The sequence below is a fragment of the Manis pentadactyla genome, chromosome 18 (assembly GCF_030020395.1).
Source record: "Manis pentadactyla isolate mManPen7 chromosome 18, mManPen7.hap1, whole genome shotgun sequence".
In the NCBI taxonomy this organism is placed as follows: domain Eukaryota; kingdom Metazoa; phylum Chordata; class Mammalia; order Pholidota; family Manidae; genus Manis; species Manis pentadactyla.
Window position 1 is genome coordinate 18,530,092 of NC_080036.1, and position 21,753 is coordinate 18,551,844.

General features: G+C 40.7%; 1 protein-coding gene across 1 annotated transcript; it reads right to left on the reverse strand.

Annotated features, from left to right (window-relative positions):
• Window positions 1-6,155: 6,155 nt before the first annotated feature.
• On the reverse strand, window positions 6,156-18,791 carry ARRDC4 (arrestin domain containing 4). The gene is made up of 8 exons (XM_036878710.2): window positions 18,279-18,791; window positions 14,168-14,234; window positions 13,772-13,919; window positions 11,807-11,909; window positions 10,567-10,823; window positions 9,880-10,042; window positions 9,149-9,303; window positions 6,156-8,795 (listed from the first exon to the last, which is right to left on the reverse strand). Exons 1-8 carry the CDS (start codon window positions 18,565-18,567, stop codon window positions 8,739-8,741), a joined length of 1,239 nt encoding a protein of 412 aa, XP_036734605.2. The 5' UTR covers window positions 18,568-18,791; the 3' UTR covers window positions 6,156-8,738.
• Window positions 18,792-21,753: the final 2,962 nt, after the last annotated feature.

The window sequence follows — 21,753 nt, forward strand, 5'->3', positions numbered from 1 at the left end:
AGGGACCAGAGCATTCCAGGTCCTTGTATGTGTAATTGTTCATTTTGGGCCACATGGGGGCTGTTGGTTGATGGCAGGAGGATTTTGGTGTAGGAGGCTCAGAGGCAGGTGACAGTGACTTGTGTGTGGGATGTGGGGCATGGAGCAGGATTGCCCACGATAGGAAGGGCAAGGGTAGGGTGACCACCTGTGCCAGTCTGTCTGGGACTGAAGGGGTCTTGGGTGTGGGGAAAGCCCTGGGCAAACAGGGCAGTTAGATGGCCCTGTGCAAGAGCAGGCAAGCGCTGGCAGGGCATGGAGACCCTGGCTAGGTAGGAGGAGAGGCTGCAGCTTTGGGATTATCTAGGTCTTAAAGTGTAAGATCCCTTCACAAAAATCAGGTGCAACAAACAAACAAACAAACACCTCAAGACCAAAAAAGACAATTCCTTCTAGTGAACTTATCTGATATATGGAGCCTTTGATAGTAGCAGCCACTTCTGATTTCTTCCTCAGTTTAAGAAATTTCTTTTATCTTTCTTTCCCTGGGGGGAGGTAGGGGCTCCTAGGCCTGAGCTTCTGGGTCTCACTGTGGAGGCCGCTGTCGGGGGAAGGGCTCCCTGCCAGCACATGCCTGGGCCCGCTTGAGGGTTGCACAGCTGATGAAAGGCAATGGCTGAACAAGGAGGGGGCTCAGGGGTCCAGGTTCAGAGCAGACTGGGGACAATGAGGCGCAGTCCAGCTCCCAGCAGCATACACTTTGGAGCCTGTAGAGGGACTGTTCATCTTTGAACCAGTTGGGCTAATTTTAAAGGATCAACGCAGCATCCATGGCTGGGTGAGGCTGGAGTGAGAAGGTTCATACAGGTTGCTTGACTCCCACCAACTCACTTCTTCCCATGATTGTGCTCAGAAGCAAACCAGAGACCATCAGAAACCATCAGTGTAGACAGGTTTTAAAACATCTTCCCATTGGTAGCAGGAATTTTTCTTGTTTTGATGCTGAGGAGGACAATTCAGGAGCTGGCTGTTTAAAAATGGCTTCAAATACAGGGCAATTCATTTTCTTTAAAACATCGCAATTACCTGATATGATCCTACCACTCGCTTAGAGCAACAGCTGTTGGTGTTTGCAGCCATATATATTTAAGATAAGTTATCTTTTGATGTGATTACCGAGGGTTTTGTTACATCAGATAAGATAAACGTAGGTATTTGTTGCTACAGTTTCCCCTGATCCCAGCATTCTGCATTTATTTAAAAGGGCCAGATGTTGAATTAAGGATGGAACAGCAAACATTGAGATTTGCTTTTAAATCCACACTGTAGAAGTAGGTTAAGAGGTTTACAAGGAATTTTGGTTTTATCCTTTCCTAAAGAAGATAAAGGAAGCTAGAAACTTTTGCTTAATATGACGTTCCTCCTATGCATATGCATATACATACTTTTTAAATTTGTTGTAACTTCAGAGGAAAAGCCTTAGATTCCTAAATTGTTTTTCCATAATCTTAGTTCTCTTGAAAAGTTGAAACTGATCTACAGTGAATATTCCGAATAGTTTCTCACATGTGGGTACGTGGGCTCCAAGAGCCTTGTGAACTACGCAATGGACTGATAGGGGTCAGCACTGGGGCTTTGCTTTCAACTTCCTGTCCTGCAGAGATTCAGGCTATGCTGAAATACGGAACTGTTTTGTTGAAAGCTTCCTTAGCTGTTTACCACCCACCAGCATATTGCTGTCAACATCAAGCTCCTCCTTTCTGATCTTCTGCTAGTACTGGGCTGAATTGATGATGATAATGTGCCCTCTCTTGAGTCCCCTGGAGTATAAACAATGCAATTTTTGATAAGCTATCTTGCCTATGGGGTGAAGTTACAGTCAGGAAACCGACTGTGTGCATGTGCACGTGCCAGGCAGCTGCGTCTAGGAGGTCTCTCCCTGCACACAAGGTGAAACCTCAGCCTGGACAGGGGAAGGGGCTTGATTCTGAACGTGAAAGATTCTCAAGCAGGTCGCCAGAGTATAGGTAAGGAAGGTGTTCCTTAGAGCGAGAGTAGAAATGAATGGCAGAGGCCTTGCAGGCAGCTGAGAGCAAGAAAATGCAGAGGTGCAGAGGGAAAGTTTGTTAAACATTTTCTTGGTATCAGGCAGATTCCCTTGCCATCTCTTTAAGCCAGGGTCACTTGGCATCCTGTGTCCACTAGGATCTGCACTGTGTGGGGACTAGCCCCTACCATCCAGGGACTTGGGGAGCTGTGGAGCATGGGATGGAGTGAGAATATATTCTGAGAACTTCCCAAAGAAGGGAGATTTTCAAGTAAGCTCCTGCAGCTGCAGCTCCATCCAGGTCATGCTGACGAAGGGGACTTGCAGGCCCAAATCTGAGCTTTCAGCCCCTCCCTACTTATCAGGGTGAGATGGAGACTTGGAAATAGAGTGAAATAGCAAAAAGACAAGACAGAGTAAGTTGAGCACTGAGAAAGCTTTATTTAAAGATATGCACTTAAAGAGAGAAAAGTGTGGGCATCTTCAGAGACAAGGCATGCTAAAAGGCTGGGGGTTCCCTCTTTTAAATGTTTTTCAAAGGCCAGGGTGTATAGACTTGTAAGGTGATCTCAACATGCTTATCTCTGGTGAGAGACATTAGGCCTCTCTCTTCTGTTGTCAGTCCTCCAGGTAATTCTGCAAGATTAACTTCACACAAGAAATTGGTCAGTTCCTCTCCAGCATAGCAGCTTTCCTCTGGGAACTTATCAATCAAGACCACCCAACGTGCCCTCAAAGTCGATTGAGTTATTGCCTATTTGCTAAAGAATATGTTTGGAGTGTTACTTCCAAATTTCCTCGTTGTTAAAATGGAATCTGAGCTTTAGGATAGAGTCCTTCCTGTTCTTACTATCAGCATTTTTCATCATAGGCAGGAAAAGTTAACTATAATGCTTGCCCCAGATCCCTGTCCTACATCATTTCGAAGTTTGCTAAGTAACTACAGACCATAAATACTTATACTTTACTTGAATGAGCTCAATAAACCAGTCCAGGCAAGTCTGAATATTTGCAGCGATAGCTAATGCAAATAAATAGACTAAATGCTTATCCTGTGGACACTCAGAAGCATTCTGGCATCTAAGATTAAAAGGCAAACTAAAAAAAGAAAAAAAAGGCCTCGTTATGTTATGCTTAAGTGAGTTTGTATATGTAAAGAACATAGTATATATATTTATGTAGGAGTAGAGTTATTGTTACTTCATGGCCTTCCATCATTAAAAAGATATGGGCTGGGGGCAGAGTAGGGAAATGATTATAATGACTATTGCACTATGCAGTAATTGTTTTTTTTTTAAAGTTAATTCCTGGCATCTACTGCCCTCATTTTACTCATTTAATAATATTTAATATTTCCCTGATCTGATCCCTCTACCAGTCTTGTCCTACCTGGGGGAGGATAAGTAAGAAACGATGGAACATGGTTTCTCTTCCAGTAAATTCCTATAGAATTAGGAACCCATTCTGTCCTTTGTAAGAGAACTTGCATGTATACCCGAATAAACTAGGCCCAGATCTGAAGGTAAAGAGTGGGTGACAGGGTTAGAGATGCGGGTGTTTGCTGTGCGCATGTGTGTGGGCATGCAGCAGGAGAGAAGGGCATTTTCAAGTACAAGGGAAGCACCTACATTTTTCTCATTTTCATGGGGAGATGCTGCCTAAAGCATGTCTTCTCCTGTCCACACAAGACATCTTGATTCTTTGGAAATGTGAGCAGAAATGAAATCTTCCATCAGTAAACTCAGAAATGGCTCCACCAAAATAAGTTTGTTGTGAATTCAGTTACAGTGACATTCTAGAAACTGACACTAGTCACCACTTTTTATCCACCCTACCCTTTCACTGTGTATTTCTGCTTTGCTGCTTCCATCCATCACTGACAGTTTCATGCCTTATTTTAGGAAAAAGCTCCTTAGGTTCGTCTAGTATGGCTTCTATGAAATAAAATGTTCTGTCTAGGAAAATTTAATAGGCTTAAAAAGTAAGGGCATGTTTTGTAATATTGTTTCATTAAGAGTAAGTATGTGTTTCATAGTTAATTTTTCTCAGCTTCCAAGTGGGCTTTTCATCTCAGATATTAAGAAGTGGGACTGGAAAGAAGGGGATTAATGATAGGGATAAAGAATATAAAATTTAGTATGAAAACATGCAAGGCAAATGTGATTTCTTTCCTGAGCAATGTAAATAAAAATTTACCAGATTCAGACCCTGATAGGAAAAATAGTCCAAGATAGTTTCTTGTTGGCTTATACTTGGATCACAGGTATATCTTGCTGATTTATAATTCAATAGTCAGCTATTTAAAGGGAAAATACTTCAAGTGCTTTGAGAAGCTAAAAATGAGCCCCTAAAAGTTTGTGTAAATCTGCATTTGTGTATCTTCTACATAAAAAGTTCTCAAATTCAAAACCAAAATATTTACAACTATCATGTGCACACAAGTATTATATTTTATTTGCAAATTATAAAATGAAGAATAACAATTTCTTTCTTTTAAAATGTTTCAACTGAAACACAAAGGTGCAAACTACTGACACACACAACCTGCATGCATCTTAAGGGGGTTATGGTTGCGTGAAAAATCCATTGGAAAGGGTATATACTGAATGATTCCATTTTTCTAGCATTCCAGAGGACAAAAAATTATGGAGTTGGAGACTAGATCAGGGGTTGGGGAAGGGGAAGTTCTGGATGCAAAGGACAGCCTGAGAGTTTCTTTGTGGTGATGGAGCAGTTTGTCTTGATCGTGGTGGGCATGATATGAATCTCAGGATTTGATAAAATGTCATAGAATTATATATAAAAAGATCATCAAGAATAATGAATGAGTTCAAAATCTGGTAAAATACAAGTAAGGCCCAAATTCTAGTCAGTCTATGTATCATGTCAATGTCAACTTTCTGTTTTTGATGACGTATTAGTTATGGAGATATCACCTTTGGTGAAGAAGACTGGTTGTTGCTTATACAGGACCTCAGCATACTGGTATTACAACTTTTATGAGTCTATAATTATTTCAAAATAAAAAGTCAGAAACAAATGCCTCTGCTGAAGAAAGAAGTCCAGCTACTAATTAAACAACTTATGAAATAGTTTAGTCAAAGACAGGTATCCTTATAGGAGGCAGGACTTTTAGACACAAACACTGAAGTCTCTTGACTAAGCATATGCATTAAGGATAGTATCCAGTTCTTCAAGTCTTGAGCTGTGTAATTTAAAGCTGTTACTGTTTCTGTAACTTCTATTCAGCTTGTAGAATCAGAAAATTTTCAAGTGAGTAGGGATCTTAACTGAGGACATAGGTCAAACTTTGAAGTTATGCCCCTGGGTTTCGGTATCCTCCTCTGTAATATGAGGGCTTTGTCGTACATCCTTTGTAATGTCCTGCCTAGTCCTAAATTTCATAATCCCAAGCTTTACAATATAAACTATAGAAACTTTGATCTTCAGTTTTATAAACTTTTCCTCAATATTTATTGCGTGACACAAATACCTTCATTTGTAGATTGTATATGTGCATGCAGAAACTACCTACTTTTTATTCTCTGTCTCACATATTACAAATACTTTGAAGAGTAAATTACCTGGGCTAATTTTTACTACTTAGCTAAGGTTGATTATTTTCCAGGACAGAGGGTCTGGCAAGTTTTCTTGAGATGACATGCCATTATATATTCCTTGTAAAAAAACATACCTTTTATCCATTTGAGTATTACGTAGAAAGGGCAGTTTTACGTAGGTCAGTGTTTTCCAATATGGGTCCACTGACTGCCCACCAGACCTACTAAATCAATTCTAGGGAGATTCTGGCCAAACACCAAAATTCAGGAAGCTTTAGGAAACAGCTGTTATTATTTGGGGATAAAATAAAGATAATGCTCTCTCAATGACCAATATAGCTTAAGCTCACTCATCTCATTGCACCTTCTTCATAGAATGAAAACCTGATGACCTTGGGGAAACTGAGCCCCCTGTAGAAGCAGACACAGGCTGTGCCTGACCTGGTGGCATCATGCATATGCAAAAGGATCTTACCAGTAGTTAACATTTTACACTCTGGGACTGATTTCCCTGAAGTCTATAACAAGTCATAGTCTTACAAAAACAAACGAAACTAGCAACTCACAGCATCAGTGTAATCGTTTTATTAACAAAAGGAACCCATGGGGTTCAAACAGGAGTACAAAATACAATCTTTATTTTTTCCTGTGGGTTAAATCATTACATTTTTAATAGTAAAAATAAAAAAGCTTTCATAGTTAACTTATCAAAAACATAACCCCTGCCTATTAAGTTTCTTATTGTGCAAAACAAAAACATAAAAAGTAAAGTTCCATTCATGGAAGGATTTTGTGTGCCACAAAGTGCACATTTTCAATTTCAAATTTTTTGGCATCAAAAAGAAAATTCTAAGGCCACAGTTTTCTTTGCAAACTAACAGAAGGGTAATAAACAAGCAAAGAGCAGCTAAATTTTCATCTTCCTTCCCAAGTAGTCTCAGTATCCATGTAGAATTTTCTACATTCATAAAATAATTTCTCAATTATAAAAAGTTATGCAGTTTTAACCTACTGCTTAAGGTCACATACACCAATATCGCCAAGGCAAATCATATTTTAAGCGCTAAAAACTCAGCTTTGCTTTAATTTCGTGGGCCTACTTCATGATTTCTCTATAAAGGTCATAAACCAAAGCTAGCGAAGGATTCCATTTCGTTGCTTTTCTACATGGAGACATTTAAGCTTTCTCTTTCTCCATATCGCTTTTTGTTTCTTTCACTTTATTTTGGCATCATGGAGATGGACCTTGTATCTCGACAAGGCATGTAAACTCAAACTTAGAAGTCAAGAAATAGTTGAAGATGACCTTTGTTCAAGTAAAAATAAAACTGTTTAGACAGCACTTAAATACATATACGTGTTTAAAAATACACAAAAACAAAGCCAAATTAAAAAAACAGGAATCAGGTTGTGTGACAATTGCAGTACCACAATGATTGGTTTAATGGTTTTGCATTGTGATTTTAAACAGTGGCTTACAACAAAAAACAGCTTAAAATGCTTACGAGATTACAGAGAAGAGAGGTTAGGTCCCAAAGGGTGGAAAGTGTACCTTTACCTAATGTTTGTAGAAAAATCCCTGATCAAATGGTCAATTTTTAAATACACAACTTAACCTTAGAAGAACTTTTCTATTTCTAACTGAATATACTAATGGGAAGAAAAAATAATCGTGCTGTTGAATGAAATACAGTATTCTGCACTGGAAGCACCAGGGTTTCTAGATCAAACCCTTAGGACACAGAGGACCCCAAAGTGTTCAGCTGGTCCAAAATCTTTGTTTTGAGACTCCCTACCTCCCTTCTACTTAGTGTCCAGAAATGCTCTCAGCTCTCAAAACCAATAGATTAATGGTAAAGCAAGTGAACATGTGACCATGAATAGGTGGGGAGAGGGGACAGTGAAAAACACTGCTCAGACTTTGAGCAGCAACACAATCCTGCTGGTCTCAATATCCTGAGGTTAAATGATACATATTGCACCAAAACAAAGACAATCACAGTTTAAAGAGAATGACTTAGGAATCGGAATAAAATGTAGAACACAGTGACTGCCATTAGTAGACTTATGTCTCTTGGCAGGAATTAAGTTTATGTCTTTTTTAAGATGGTATTTCTACACTCTTCAGAATTTGCATTTATTTTGAAATACCCTTTGGTATATTTATATTAACTTTCATCTAATGCTAACCGTATAGGCTTTTTCCCTTGGTCCAGTTTCAGATTTAGTGATAGGTGAAAGGAGAGGCTTCTGAAAATTAGTAGACACTCCAAAGAAACGTACCAGACCCAGAGTCTTAAAACCTATGTGATAACCCCACTAGAGGTAGGTTAAGAAAAGCCTTTTTGTTTGTTTTTCTGTAGATCAAGTTACCAAGGCAGCCTAAGGATTGTAATTCTTCTTTTTCTAATAAGATCGTAAGTAAAAAAGACATGAGGAAAATCAAATGTGTCCTGCTAAAGTATTTAAGGGGGGTAAAAAGTACGGCCTTTCAACAAAATGTGTTTTTCATACTGAAATTCACCTTCCTCCTTTGAACTGACAAGCCTTGCAGGGAACTTTTTTTTTTAGTTTCATAATACTGTATGGCCAATTGATAAACATTTTAAACTATCAAAGAATGAAAACTACTTCTCAATTAGGACGAGATAAGACTGTGAAGCCCCTGACACTCAGGGTTTCTTTGTGTTCAGAGGGGGCCATGGTCCTGTCCTGCACACCCTTGGGCTGCTACATTCTCCAAAGTCAAATTTCCTCCCAATGAGTCCATATCACCTTAAAGCTTATGATACTTTTGTTCCACTTGAGAAATCTCTTTAAAGGTTTACTTGCAGAGAGTTTCCACTGTTTCCACAGATTGCTTCCTCTTGAGTCAGCGCAGCACCCCTTCACTTCCTCGGACCATCAGGACTTACATTCTGTGACTTCTCACATCTTCATCCTATCATTTCAAGGGGACACTTGACCGTATCATAAACTTGGGCTACCATCTTGTTGGCCCACTAGCAAGTTCACATTATTTAGTTTCTATCAGCTTCAGTCTTGACGTCTGTTTATGTTCTTAAGTGAATCTTCCCTTCCTTTTCCCCAAAAAGGCAGGGGAAAGAACCAATTCTTATTTGACGATGCGCACAGTGATTTGTGAATTATGTTCAGAGAATGAAGGAAACAGGCTGGGTTTCTTGTACAACACTAGGATGTGGATCGACCTGCAAAATAGAGCAGACCAAGACTACTATGGTAGCATTCTTTAAAATGATTCTAGTGTCTATTTCTAATTATATAATGGTTATAAGCTAAGTTGCTTGCAGCCTATTATTAGTAAATCCCAGTAGGCAGCTTAAGTTCTCTGTATTCCATGGCCACATAAAACACTTTAAAGGCAATCCACAGTGCTCTACATGCATGCTGTAGATCACAGGAAAATACTAAAAAACATGGCAAATGGATTAGTGATAATCTATCAGCATCATAAAAAAATTTTTATATGTATCCCCTACTATTTAGGAATCAGTAATAGACATGGCACAATAAAAATCGAATTTCTTTTTGTTTTGTTTACCTCTGAATAAAGAGGTGGAGGCCAAAACCGGAATTCCTGTATGCAGGCACACATATGACAGCATGCTTCGCCCTCACAGTTAGTGGGTCGAGGGTAAGGAAGAACACGTCCAGAGAATTCCTCCTCTGATATCACGTCTGCATAATTTGGCGGCGCTGAAACAAAAGTGAAGTTGGAGCTAAGAAATCCATGTAAAGACTAATCACATTCATCTCTTCTGAACTCTTCCCAAAACAAGAAATTTAGCTAAATTTGAAGATAAAACAATGGTGCTTTTCTCTCTAATCAGCAAACTTTTGTACCTATTACAAAAAAAATATATTTCATAGATTCTTCTTTTATGAAACTACTACTAACATTGATTATACTCCACTCTTTTGCAGTGTGTGTGTGTTATAGTCAAGGTAAAAAAAAAAATTTTGAAAGGTGGCTGTAGAGAATATGTAACACTCTATATTTGCATTCTATTTTTAACTGTTTTACTATTACTACTAGGAATCAGGAGATGTAGGGTTTTCTTCCCAAATCTGCCACCAGCAGTGTTGTGTCTTGGATGCACTAAACTCTTGAAGTCCCTTCCAGGAGTAATGTTTTATGATTTTTTTTAGTACTAAGGAGAGTAAAGCATAGTTGTGGAAGGGATTACCATTTGAGCACTTACTATCTTTCTACCTGTTCTTAAGTACTTTATGTATGAAACTTCATTCTGCAAGAACCTCAAAGCATTTTACCTTCAGGCTGTTCCGGCAGAGTCAGCGTCAGCCAGCTCATATCCATACTGAACTGGCTGGTGAGGCTAGAGATTCTGCTGCCGAAACCATTATATGGGATTGTACCTATCACTAAGGGCAGCTCGATCATCAACTTTTTAGCACCAGGAATGTGAATATACACCTAATACACCAAAGGAAAAAAAAAAAGAGAGAGAAAGGCATGGATATAAGTAAAACCTCAGCGTAGATAGCCCAATTAATTTATTGTTTCATAAAAACAACGGTCTTTGTTGCCTGCCACCCCCTTTCCCTATATGACTGCCTATAGTTCTGACCAAATAAAATGAAGAACAAACTAAATGCAGAGCACACAAAACATAGGGAAAGCTCTGTGACAGGCAACCGTGGCCTTAACATACTTCACTGTAGGTGAGCATAGTATACAGGATAACTACAGACAACTTAGTATATGTCTTCAGTATAACAAGCACCTCTTAATGTTCCTTAATTCTTTCATGCTACTTAATTAAATCCCTTAGGGGGATAGTTTTTGATTAAGAACAAAGGCCAATCTTGATATATTTCACAATTTGTTGTAAAGCTGATATACGACATGATTTTCCTTGGTATTAAATGTACATATTCATAGCAACACGGTATCAGTTGTTGCTCCATATTTTTAATTTGAAGAAGAGCTCTGCTTACAGCTAAGGAATAGTCAACTCTGATAATGCAGCAGTCCAGGATGGACGGAGTAACAGGCGGGATTTTTAGAGTCTTCCCATTCCACGTGTCGGTGCTCCCGGAAGCAATGTGGTTTCCGCGCACATTGGCAACCATGTGCCTGACAGTCTTTGTTTTCCCACTAGCCAAATATGTTTGGGTTTGGAAAATAGCAGCTTTGGGAACAATCAGACGGGAAGAACAATTCTCTATTTCTGCATAGATTGGGATAGCTTCTCCTAAAAAAAACAAAAACAAAAACACCTTCAGAGACTTTAGAAAGTTCTCATCACCACGGCAGAATAGAGTCATGATATTATCAATTAAAGCTGAAATGTTGCCACATTACTTCAACAAATTGCGAACTCTGATGGAAAAATATTGTAAATCTGGGCCAGAGAAGTGAAAATACAGGTTTTGGTAGCTATTGTTTTCTAATTACTTTATTATTCACTTTTCTAATAGAGCAATGTTAGGTTCTTCATTCTAAAGATATGTAAATGACCAGTATCTGTAAAAATGAAGGTAATATATACAAATAAATGATTCAGAGCTGTTAAGTACAAAATATCACTAAGAAACTTATTAGTGCCCATCAAATTAAAATTGGCTCATAGCAGAACAAAGTTTTTGCTTTTAAGGAACTGGTTGTTAAGGCAGAAATAAAATAACAGACAGGGTAGGCAAGATTTACATCTGCATTATACATCCGCCATCATACCATTCCTTACCATATTCATTTCCCACAAGCCATAACCCTGGAGCAGGGGCCAAATCCACTGTATGGAATTGGGTCCTTCACAAATGATTGTTCTAATGTCAAAACTCACGGCTAAGATTGTTAGTGTTCTACATTCTAACCCCATATATTTGTCTTCTCAGCAAAGAATCAGAGTGCCTAACAGTATTTTCAAACTATAATGGCTCTTTTCTGAGCAACACTGTTCTGGACAGTGTTTTGCAACATTAAAATAAAATGCTGGCATTTTCTCAGTCTTCTTTACTTAAGTAACAGGATTGAAGTCAGAAACACCAGGAGTTCTACTAGAATCTATTCAAGTATTTAAAAACATTTAATTAAATTATTTTACTAAAAACAAGAAAATTTTACTGTTTTAAAATATATATACTTCATAAATTAAAGACACACTATTTAAAATCTCTTAAAATCAACTAACAAATAAATGAATCTCCCATTTGGACTTTTAAACATTTTGCTTACCATTACAATATCCCTTTCTTTCAATTTTCGCACTCAGTGAGACTGGACCGGATGTGAAAAACCAACAGCCGACCATTTTCTCTTGAGTTTTCAATACAGGGGTCTGAAAAATTTCAAACAATAAAATGCCTTTAATTAAATCAGTCTAGAAAATTCATAGAACTCACAGTTATGTGATTCTTCATTAAACAGTTGTAAAGCAATGTCTTCCAAAAATACAAATCAACCTTTCTTATCCTCATGTGCATTAGGCAAAATACTTACTAAAAGACAAACATTAAAAAAAATCATTTCCTTTTTAGGAAAACTAAGGTGAATTTTCAGATTCAAATTAGGATAATACCATCCTGTTTTACCCTATATAGTCACCCTATTTCTGGGAAATGATATACCATTCTTTAAAAGATCAATCAAAAAGTGTAATGGTACCTATTAACATGTCAGAACTACCTTTTGTTTTTTTAAAGACTTTATGTATAGATCAGGTAAAAGGAGAAATGGTATAAAAATCAATGATCAGAATGTTCTATTTGTCTCGCCATTTAAAATTTCAAGTGTCCTCAATTCAGAATGAGTTTTGGGTTTTGTGTAATGGAACACAATAACACACCCCGTGTAAAGGATTCAAAAGGTTACTGAAAGCACCAGGCCACTGTCTATTTTACACTATCAAGAGCAAGGACACATGATTTAATGCTCTGTTCCCAAGATACACAAATCGAAAGCTCACTGTAGAACACAAAGTTGAAATACGTTTTTCTTTATTTGCAGAAAGAATAGGAAAGGATAAATAGCATCTCTCTTTGACAGAACAACCTCTTTAAAATCATTTGTCCCAATGACCCCATAAATAGTTGAAAAATAGCCTCCCAGTTCTAAATAGTTTTTAAAAATGCAAGACAGCATTGGCAATTTTCAAAATTGGTGTTGAGTGGGTGGTAAGTCATAGCTGCAGCAGGTTGGCTGGGTGCTATTTTATGATTTTGGCCACAAGGAACCATGCAACCAGGGCATATTTGTTATATTTTCCCAACCTAAAGACAAACATAGTAAATATTATTTCATTTTCAAGTGAATATAAGAGTCAAACAACTTTTAACTCCTGTTTTTTTTTGTACCTTCTCTTTAAAAACACTGGCTAGAAAAGAGAAACCTCCAAAACTAAAAATATATCTTTGTAACATATCATCAGTATCCTGATGGGAAGTTCAAATTATCCCAGTATTTCCTATGAAGTAAAAAGAAAAAAAAAAATCATTCATTCATATTTAAATGAAGAACCATTAGGTCCTAGTAGCTATCATGAAAGTACAAGGTATAATTTTATATTATTCTGATAATATGGGTTTAGATAAAAGAATCTAGCTCATTAGCTCCCATCTTGCCTATTCTGTTGTTACTTAGAGCCTAACCTTTCTTATCAGGCTACAGTAGCTCTGGTGATTATTAGAAGTTCAATGCTTTAATGTGGCCAAATCTGTCATAAGGAAGTGATAGTGAAAGGCTGTGCCCAGCAGCTGCATGCACTGACTTAATGCTAGAAAATGACATGCAAAATGGAAGGAGACACACAGCATAATGGCCTGAGCTTCAATAACAGGCTGAGCATGATTAATACTCTTCCATAATTACTGTTCCTCAACCTGCTATTATTGAAGAGTTTAGAATACCACAGCCTTGTGAATGTGGCTGCTTTGGTAAAAGTAACTATTCTCTGTGTGTGCATTATTATTATTAAGCCTTATTAAGGCATTTCAAGCCTGTGTAACTTTTTGGCAAAAGAAGCCCTGAACAACAGCAACATAATCAATTGTATTAATGCACATGATTTGTAATTTGCCCAACTGAGAATCACATTTTGATAGTGAATGCCTATGGGGTACAAGATTATATCAGAGAGAGACAGGACGGACTACTCCACTGGCTGAATGCAGACATCCCTACTGAAAGGCAGGGGGTACTTACTAATAATGCTGGTGTGTTGACATCGATGTGACTAATAACCTGGAGTTCCCGCTTTACACTCTGAGCAGGTGCCTTGGGTCGTTCCAAAACAGCGCTCACATAGTACTGAATACTTCCGTATTTCCCGGTGAACGAGGTCACCAAAGGTCTGAAATAAATCCAGAAGGTTAGTTTATACGTTCATTTTTCAGTTAAACAAAACTGGGGAAAGCCATTAAAATGTTAGTTTTGGTTAAAAAAATAGTGAGAGCAGGGTAAGTCTATTCGGGCTTACTGAGGACACACATGCATAACTGAATATCTTGAGAAGCGTAATTTAGACACTTGGTACCCATACATTTGGGTGGACATGTTGCCAGGGAGAGAGGTTATCACAGATGTTAGAGTTTCACTTACTCAGATGGAAGTTGAAAGCTAAATGGAAATTCATGTTTTCCAGGTTGTAATAAGAGGATGCCTTCACCTAAAAGAGAGAATACATTTTATTTTAACTAAGGTTAGTAGTAGATCAAGAGTTTTCACAGCCTAAACCACAATTTCTTAAAAAGGTTTCCCTGGCTATAACATCCAGTATACTTCAAAAGGTACAATAAACTGAGATTTAAATAAAATTTGAATCAGTTTTTAGCAAGTTGAATCAATTTCAAACCACATATTACACATATAGCTTCTATCTTCAAACAGACCAATTACACAATAACCATAAAGTGTCAGAGCCTAGAGCTCCCAAATGTATATTTGTATACACACATACATGTTTATCCCACTTATACTAGCGTGAGTATATTGTTATACTATTCTAACATATACTAATATTATTATATAACATGAGATATCAAATTGGACCTAAAATTAATTCAGCAAAAAGTGGATCTATTCCATATGCCACAAAAATCAGACTATGTATTCTTTGGTCTGAGATCGAAAAGAAGGTGAAAATTTTTTGTAAATACTGTGAATACTGACTGTAATAATAAACAACTAAACCAACAGAATAAGTTATTAAGCCCAAGTCATGTATTTACATTCAAGCTCTACTGATTAATAGGCTGCGAGGTGGTTAACTTGGGAAACAGAGTGGGTTTTGCCAAGTCACAGCCCCTTCTGCTCTGGGTGTAGGTCTGCCAGCAACGTTTTATTTCACACAGAGGTTTATCCAGGTGGTGGGAAGGCCAAGATGCAGGGTGTGGATGGACAGCACAAGACCAGAGGCACTGCTGGAGCACGGATGAGCCCACAGTCAATCTGTGGCATTTAGATCTGGAGTCCCTCCAGGGCTGTCAGTGTTGGTCTGGTGGCTCCCCAGAGATATTTAGAAACTTTCACTTTATGTTCATAGATTCAAATTTAAAACTAAATTCCCTTATCATGGGTGGGAGGGAATTTCAATGAAGAAGAAGAAAAGTGCAGCACAGATGAGAATGTTCTCTGAGACTTGCCTGTCAGTTGATACTAAAATGGAGATTTCTACGATACACATTCATTTAAAAAAAATTTAAAGGGCAGCAATTACTAGAGAAATGGAATTTTTTCACTTAATTACTAGCATTCTAAGACCTTAAACAATTCAGTTAACATTTCAACCTTGTACTTCTACAAAACAGGAATGCATAATTGGCCCATTAAGTTTTCTGAATCTATCCCTGATTTTCAGCGTGCAATACATATGAAGAAAAAAATTAGCTATTTGCCACTTGAAGGTCATTCAAATAGAAATACTCCACAGGTAGGTGACTTGGAGGAAAAGCGAACAGCTCGCAGGGATGTGAGACCACGTTGAGTGCCCATGAGGTACCTTCTCCCCGGGACTCAGGTGTACCTTGTAAGTCTCAGCAGTGCCACAGCCCTGGAGGCCAGAGAAGCCTCTACGCTTTCCAGCTACCAAGTAAAAGGCTCAAGGCAATCCCAGTGCTCCTGAGAGAGCTGGGCTGAAGTTAGATTACTGCATATGACATTCAAAGTATTTTAATGTTAAAAAATGTAGATTTCATTTGAGTTAAAAACATAGTGCTTAGGTGTCAGGCACTTTAGGTGCAAAGGCAAATAACTTCAATCCTCAAAAAGACTGTGGGAGGAAATCTGGATACCTGTACACAGGTAATGACCAGAGGGCTGGGGGCTGTGTATGTGCATGCGTGTGGGGGGGACCTGGCACCTAGAGGATGCCTGTCCTGGACACGAGGGCTGGCCATGGGGACAAGTGGGAAGGAGTTCAGCTGAAGGGACCAGCTGAGGCCCGGCATGATAGGTATGTGTGGAGAGCAGAGTTGCCCAGCATTTTCAAAGAGCATCAACGGGAATGAAATGAAGTCCACTCTTCATAGAGAAAACCAATCAACAGAGCAACTGTGACATGTAAAATGAGACTTTGAACCACCTCAGGATATAAATAAGAAAAAAAATGGGAAGTTGATAAACGTGGGTTATAATATTTGGAATCAAATCTGTTTTCTTTCTTTCTCATTTATTTTTAATTAAAAAGGCTCCCAAACTGGATCAAGTGTCCGGTTCTGCTTCTGCTCTCATGGCTCACTGCTTCCGCCTTCCGCACTAAGGACCACAACGTCATAGGGAGGTTTCATTCACTGAAGGTCTTACTGCCCAAGCGCAAATTCACGGAACTCCTGGGCCACGGGAGCTAGAAGATCACTACAGAGGCAGACATTGGGGCTCTGGAAGGATGAGGGACTCGTACAAGGTCAGACTGCGGGTGGGTTTCCAAGAGGTGAAACCAACTCTCTGGTCTGTCTCATCTTTCTACCACAATTCCTCAATAAAAGTATGAAAAAACCCCCCACAATGATAGCCAAGTAGCTGGATTAGATTGAAGAAGAATCTTCGGAGATTTTTTTTTTCAAAATAGATCCTATAGCCACACATCTAATATCTGTTCAGGTAATTGAAACTCTGCTAGATTTTGTAATTAAATCACTCTGAGAATCTGCCACTATGTAAAGTGGTTAATTTATTCCAAGTTACAGAGATTAAGATCTGACTCTTGAATCCAACACCGTTTGTTAGCCCAGATTTTGCCAAAGCAATTTTTTATTGCTAATCCCAGGTTCAACGCTATTAATCTGACATCTATTTACTCAGTAGTTAAGGGCACAGAGACACTGAGAGTCCAAAGTCCTGGACAAAAACAATTTCTTTTCTATGACCTTTGACTCCAGTCAGCAGTCTTGAAAATGTGTGTTGTCTGTTACTATTGTAGGAGGCATGTGTGGGCTGATCCTGGAAACAGGGATGAAGGGCAGAGGCAGGTAATAACTGTCACCTAACACACCGAATTTGTTGAAAAGCGTTTTGGTCTCAGTTTTTCCTCACTACAGTTTTGGGGGCCATTCAATTCTTCTCTTATACCTTGAGAATTAAAACTGTGGCCAGTCTACTGTAGAGGATTAAGGCAAAACTGCACTTACTATTGATTTGGTGTAAGACACAGCAAGGGTTAAACATTGATATACTGCATTCTACTCTTCAAACGGTGAGTCTAATAACATTATCTCATTTTACAGATAAAAGCTGAAGTTGATGAGGTAGAAAAGTAAAATAATTTACCTTCCAACTGAACTAAGAGTAAGAATGTTCCTAGTATATTCATGATTAAAGAAATTAATTTAAGCAACTCATATTGACACAACACCCATGTGGTGGATTCCCCGATGGGCACTTCTGGAAAGCCTACACTATTAACTGGGCTTCTAGGAAGGCAATAAGGATAATTTTGCCTCCAGAACTTCTACAATGACCAGAGTCCCATTGTCTGTAAAGGACTATTGATTGGGAGGAGGCTGGGTGGGTTGGGGGACTGGCAATGCAAAGGAAACAAAAATGATATAAAGAATAAAGACAAAGAATATAAAGTTAGGCAAAATTCCTAGTTATCCAGCTCCTCAGAAGAGAGGAACCAATGATGACGGTCAAGATACACTTCTTTTTAAATTCCTAACCCCTCAGGAACTACTTGCCACTTGCTGAGGCAGGTTTTGCTAATTCATCCTGAACCAAGAACGGGTGTCTAGGTCAAGGATGGGTAGAAGGTAGGCCCAAAAAACACTGGGCACCACAGTATGGGACCTCGGAGACTCTGCTTCTGCCTTCCATTCCTCATGCCAGAAAGGACAGGACCTGGATCTCCAGATCCTGGTTTCCTGACTGCTCATCACCGGTTCCCATGGCAACGACTCACTGCCTGAGCTAGCCTGGAAGGCCCGGGGATGCCGGTGGTGGTCGTGCCCAAGGGAGCCAGGGGCCGGCGCCAGGTAGAGGTGTGCACCCACCGCGCAGTATCTCCCCGGGGAAGTGAGATGCGGGCTGCAGGAATTGTTACCCGCCCGTCCCCAGCCACCAAACTGAGGCAGGGGCCACCCCGTGGGCGGACCCTTCCCCGGAGCCCCGCCCCGCCCCCCTCGCTGGTGGGCATCCGCCCGTGCGCCCTCCCCCGACGCCCACCCCTGGGTCTCCGCGGTCCGGCGGGGTCTCCGGAAACGTCGTCCGCGCTCACCGGGCGGGGGTTCGCGGAGGCTCAGGCGCACGTTCAGGTACTCCACCTCTGCGCGGGTAGCCGGCGCCGCGGCCCCAGCGCCCGGGCCCCAGGCGGCGGTGGCACGGCCGTGGGCTTCCAGGCGCAGCGCGCACAGGGCAAGCGGCTCGGCCGCCTCCAGCAGCACGTGCCCGGCGACCGTCTCGCCGCTGGAGTAGCAGCCCTTGTGCTGGTCCTCGAACACCAGCCCCAGGTTCTTCACTCGGCCCTGGAAGCCCACGGCCGCCGCGGACCCAGCCTCGCCACCCATCCCACCGGGCTTCGCGGCCGCGCCCGTGAGGTGGGCAGCGGCCCGGAGCCGGGGTCCGGGGCAGAGCGGTGCCGCTGTCACGGGCTCACGGGCTCACGGGCACCCGCCACACGCCAGGGTACTCTTCGGCCGCTGTGCGGTACCCAGTGGAGCCCTAACGCGCCGTGGCGGCCTGTCGCTTTAACAAACCCAGCTGGGACAGCAGAGGGGCCGGTACAGTCCACCCCCGGCGCGCGCCCATAGGCCGGCTGCGAGCCCTACGTGCTGCCGATTGGTTGTAAATGGCTACTGAGTCATTTCATTGGTGCCCCCACGCAAGGGATGGCGCAGGTAGGCAGTGCGTGATCAGGCAGTGATGACCAATCGGGACACGCAGGAGTACACGTGCACAGTCCGCTTACTGGCTGGGGCAACGCACAGTTTTGGGGCACTCACCAATAGTGAGTCTGTGCGCCCATGTGGACAGATAATGGGAAATAATATTTGTTAGGGAGAGGGCGGAACCGGGAATCTCCGGCTCGCGGAGTGTCAGCCGTTCCTATAGTTACGAGCGGGGGCGGAGTTTCTGGCAGAATGGGGACTGTTTGCAGGAGGCACTGGGTTAGCACTAGAAAATGAGGTTGTGGCTTTAACTGGCTTGGCGTTTGTCATTGCAACTGCAGTACTCGAGAGGAAATAGACACCCTGGAAAATGGAAATCAGCATTATTTGGGGGCTGGCTGCCTGGGAACTTTAATGGCCAATTTGGCGTTTACTAACTTCCAGGTTCCCGAGCCCCGCCTCCCCCGGGTCTCAGAGTTCACAGCCTGAGAAACAGCTGAAGGCAGGAAGAAGGAAGGCTACGTGGTTGTCAACCTGGTACATCCCCTAAGGCGTTCTGGTCCTGGGTTCGCAATCCTTTCTCAGCCTGGAATGGCTGGAACGGTAATTCTTCCTGCTCTGAATAAGGTCATGAATCAGGTTGTTTCTAAACACGTTACCAAGTTTCTGCTCCACCCCAAAGCATTTCTTGACCTGGGTATCGTAATCCTGGGTATCAATTTCCAGTTGCCTCCGTGACTTGTTCTCCACGCCCACAGCTCCTTTCGCCCGTCTGGTATTCGTTTTATTCTTTAGTCGTTCATTCCTTCTCTACGTTAAACTTTTTACCATCTAGCATAGCTACCATTATCTGACCATTGTTTCCTAACCCTTTTAAGTTCTTCCCTTACAAAATGTCCAAGTTTGTGCGCTGCAATCATGGATTGATTGATCTTATTTTGAGATTGAAAGTCTTTGCTGATGTAGCTGTTTCTTTTCTAAGAATCCCAAACTAAAGGTTGCTGTACTACTCTCTCAGAGTTTAGATTATTAATATGGGACTTTAATAAGGCTTTACAAGTTGTTTTCCCTTATCACTTGTCAAAGGAAGTGCATGACAATCTCTGCCTTAAGTTCAGAAATTGAAGGGCCCCCACCCATAAGATGGCGAACCTCCTGCTTCTCTTCCGGGTCCTCGGTTCCCGCCGGCGCCATCTGAACCCCAATCACCCCTCGCCCCCCTAATCCCAGCACCTAGCCAATAGCCACCAGCCCCGTAGAAGTAACACCACAATCACCCCATGCCCCTTCCTATATAACCCATCACCTTTCCCTAATAAAGCGGAATTCTCTGGTGAATTGCTGCTGTGTGTCACTCCTTTCCTTTCAGAAATAGCTGTTATTCTCTAACCACTTTGTCTAGATAACCCCTAATGTGTTCTTACTCTGCCATTATTCTTTATTGTCCGTTACCCGTGCTTGAAACAGAATTTGTTCTCATCATTGTTGCATCTCTAATACCTAATAGAGTTTAACACACAATAAGAACAAAATAAATGTTTGTTGACTGACTGAATGAATCCCAATCCATACAGTATTATTGGTTCTGAAATAAATGGATAGTACTCTGCCTCTTACTCTGCTACACCTTCATCCTCTCTAGGCAGATGTCCTTCTCCATCCCTTCCCCCTTCAAATGATATATATTTGGGAGAAGCAGAAAGGGCAGTGGGCCCTAAGGGTGCCCAAAAGGCAGAACAGCACATATGGCCTTTTGTGTGGAGAAAGACCAGATTCACTTTGCTCATTTGTCATCTAATACTTTGACACAGATAGCAGAATGCCTGACCAAACAGGGGCTTAAACCATACTTCCTGTTTACTTAACAAGAAGTCCAGTAGTGGGCCCTCTCAGGGTTAGTCCATCAGATTCCTTGTGTCTTTCTCTGCTGCCATACTCACCTTTCTTCCTGGTGGCAAGGATCAGCTCTAAGTATCTCAAAGCAGAATTTAAAAAATAGAGCAAGGGAGTCCACAGCCACCAGAGCAGGTGAAACTATTGTTTTCTTCCCCTCCTCTCACCTGTCAGAAAGAAAACATATTTACTAGATACCTCTAACAGACTTACATGTTGTTGGTCAAAACTCAGTCATTGGTAAAAAGAATTGATCTTTTTACAATTTTCTCAGACCAATGATTTTTTTTCTTTGACTGCTGAACAAAGTTCAAGCTCTGTTAACAAGGGAGAGGGACAAATGGCTATTGATTGGTCAACTTAGAGCCATTTGGCTTGATTAAATGGGTCCGGATATTTTGCTATAGAGCAGAGCTGCCTAAAACCTTTAAAAAGGAGGATATTTAAACAAACAAAAATTACTCTACAACTAGACCAAAGGTAGTTTATATGGTGGCCTACCTCAATCACAGGTAAAATCCCCATTTTTGTGCATGCATTACTTATGACTATTCAATTTCAGCTACCATTAATATAGCAACAATAAGCAGTTTTGTTTTTAAAAGAAGTCCAATCTGACAGTCTCTGTCCTTTAAATGGAATATTTGGACTACTTATATACAATGTAATCACTGATGTGGTCAGTTTTAGATGTGTCATTTTACTGTTTTATTGGCTTGTGCCTGTGTGTTATGTGGGTGTGTGTATATGTGTCTGTTTCCCCTTTCCTGCCTTCTTTTCAACTAGATGAATATCTTTTACTAATCCATTTAAATTTATCAATCTTTGGCTTATATCACTTTGTAGTATTTTTTTTAAAGCAATTGCGTTAGGGGTTACTATACCCCTTTGTGTCATAGTTGTCAGGTGTATTACATCCTCAAATATTGACAGCCCCACCACACCATTTACATTCTTGTATCAGACAGTTGT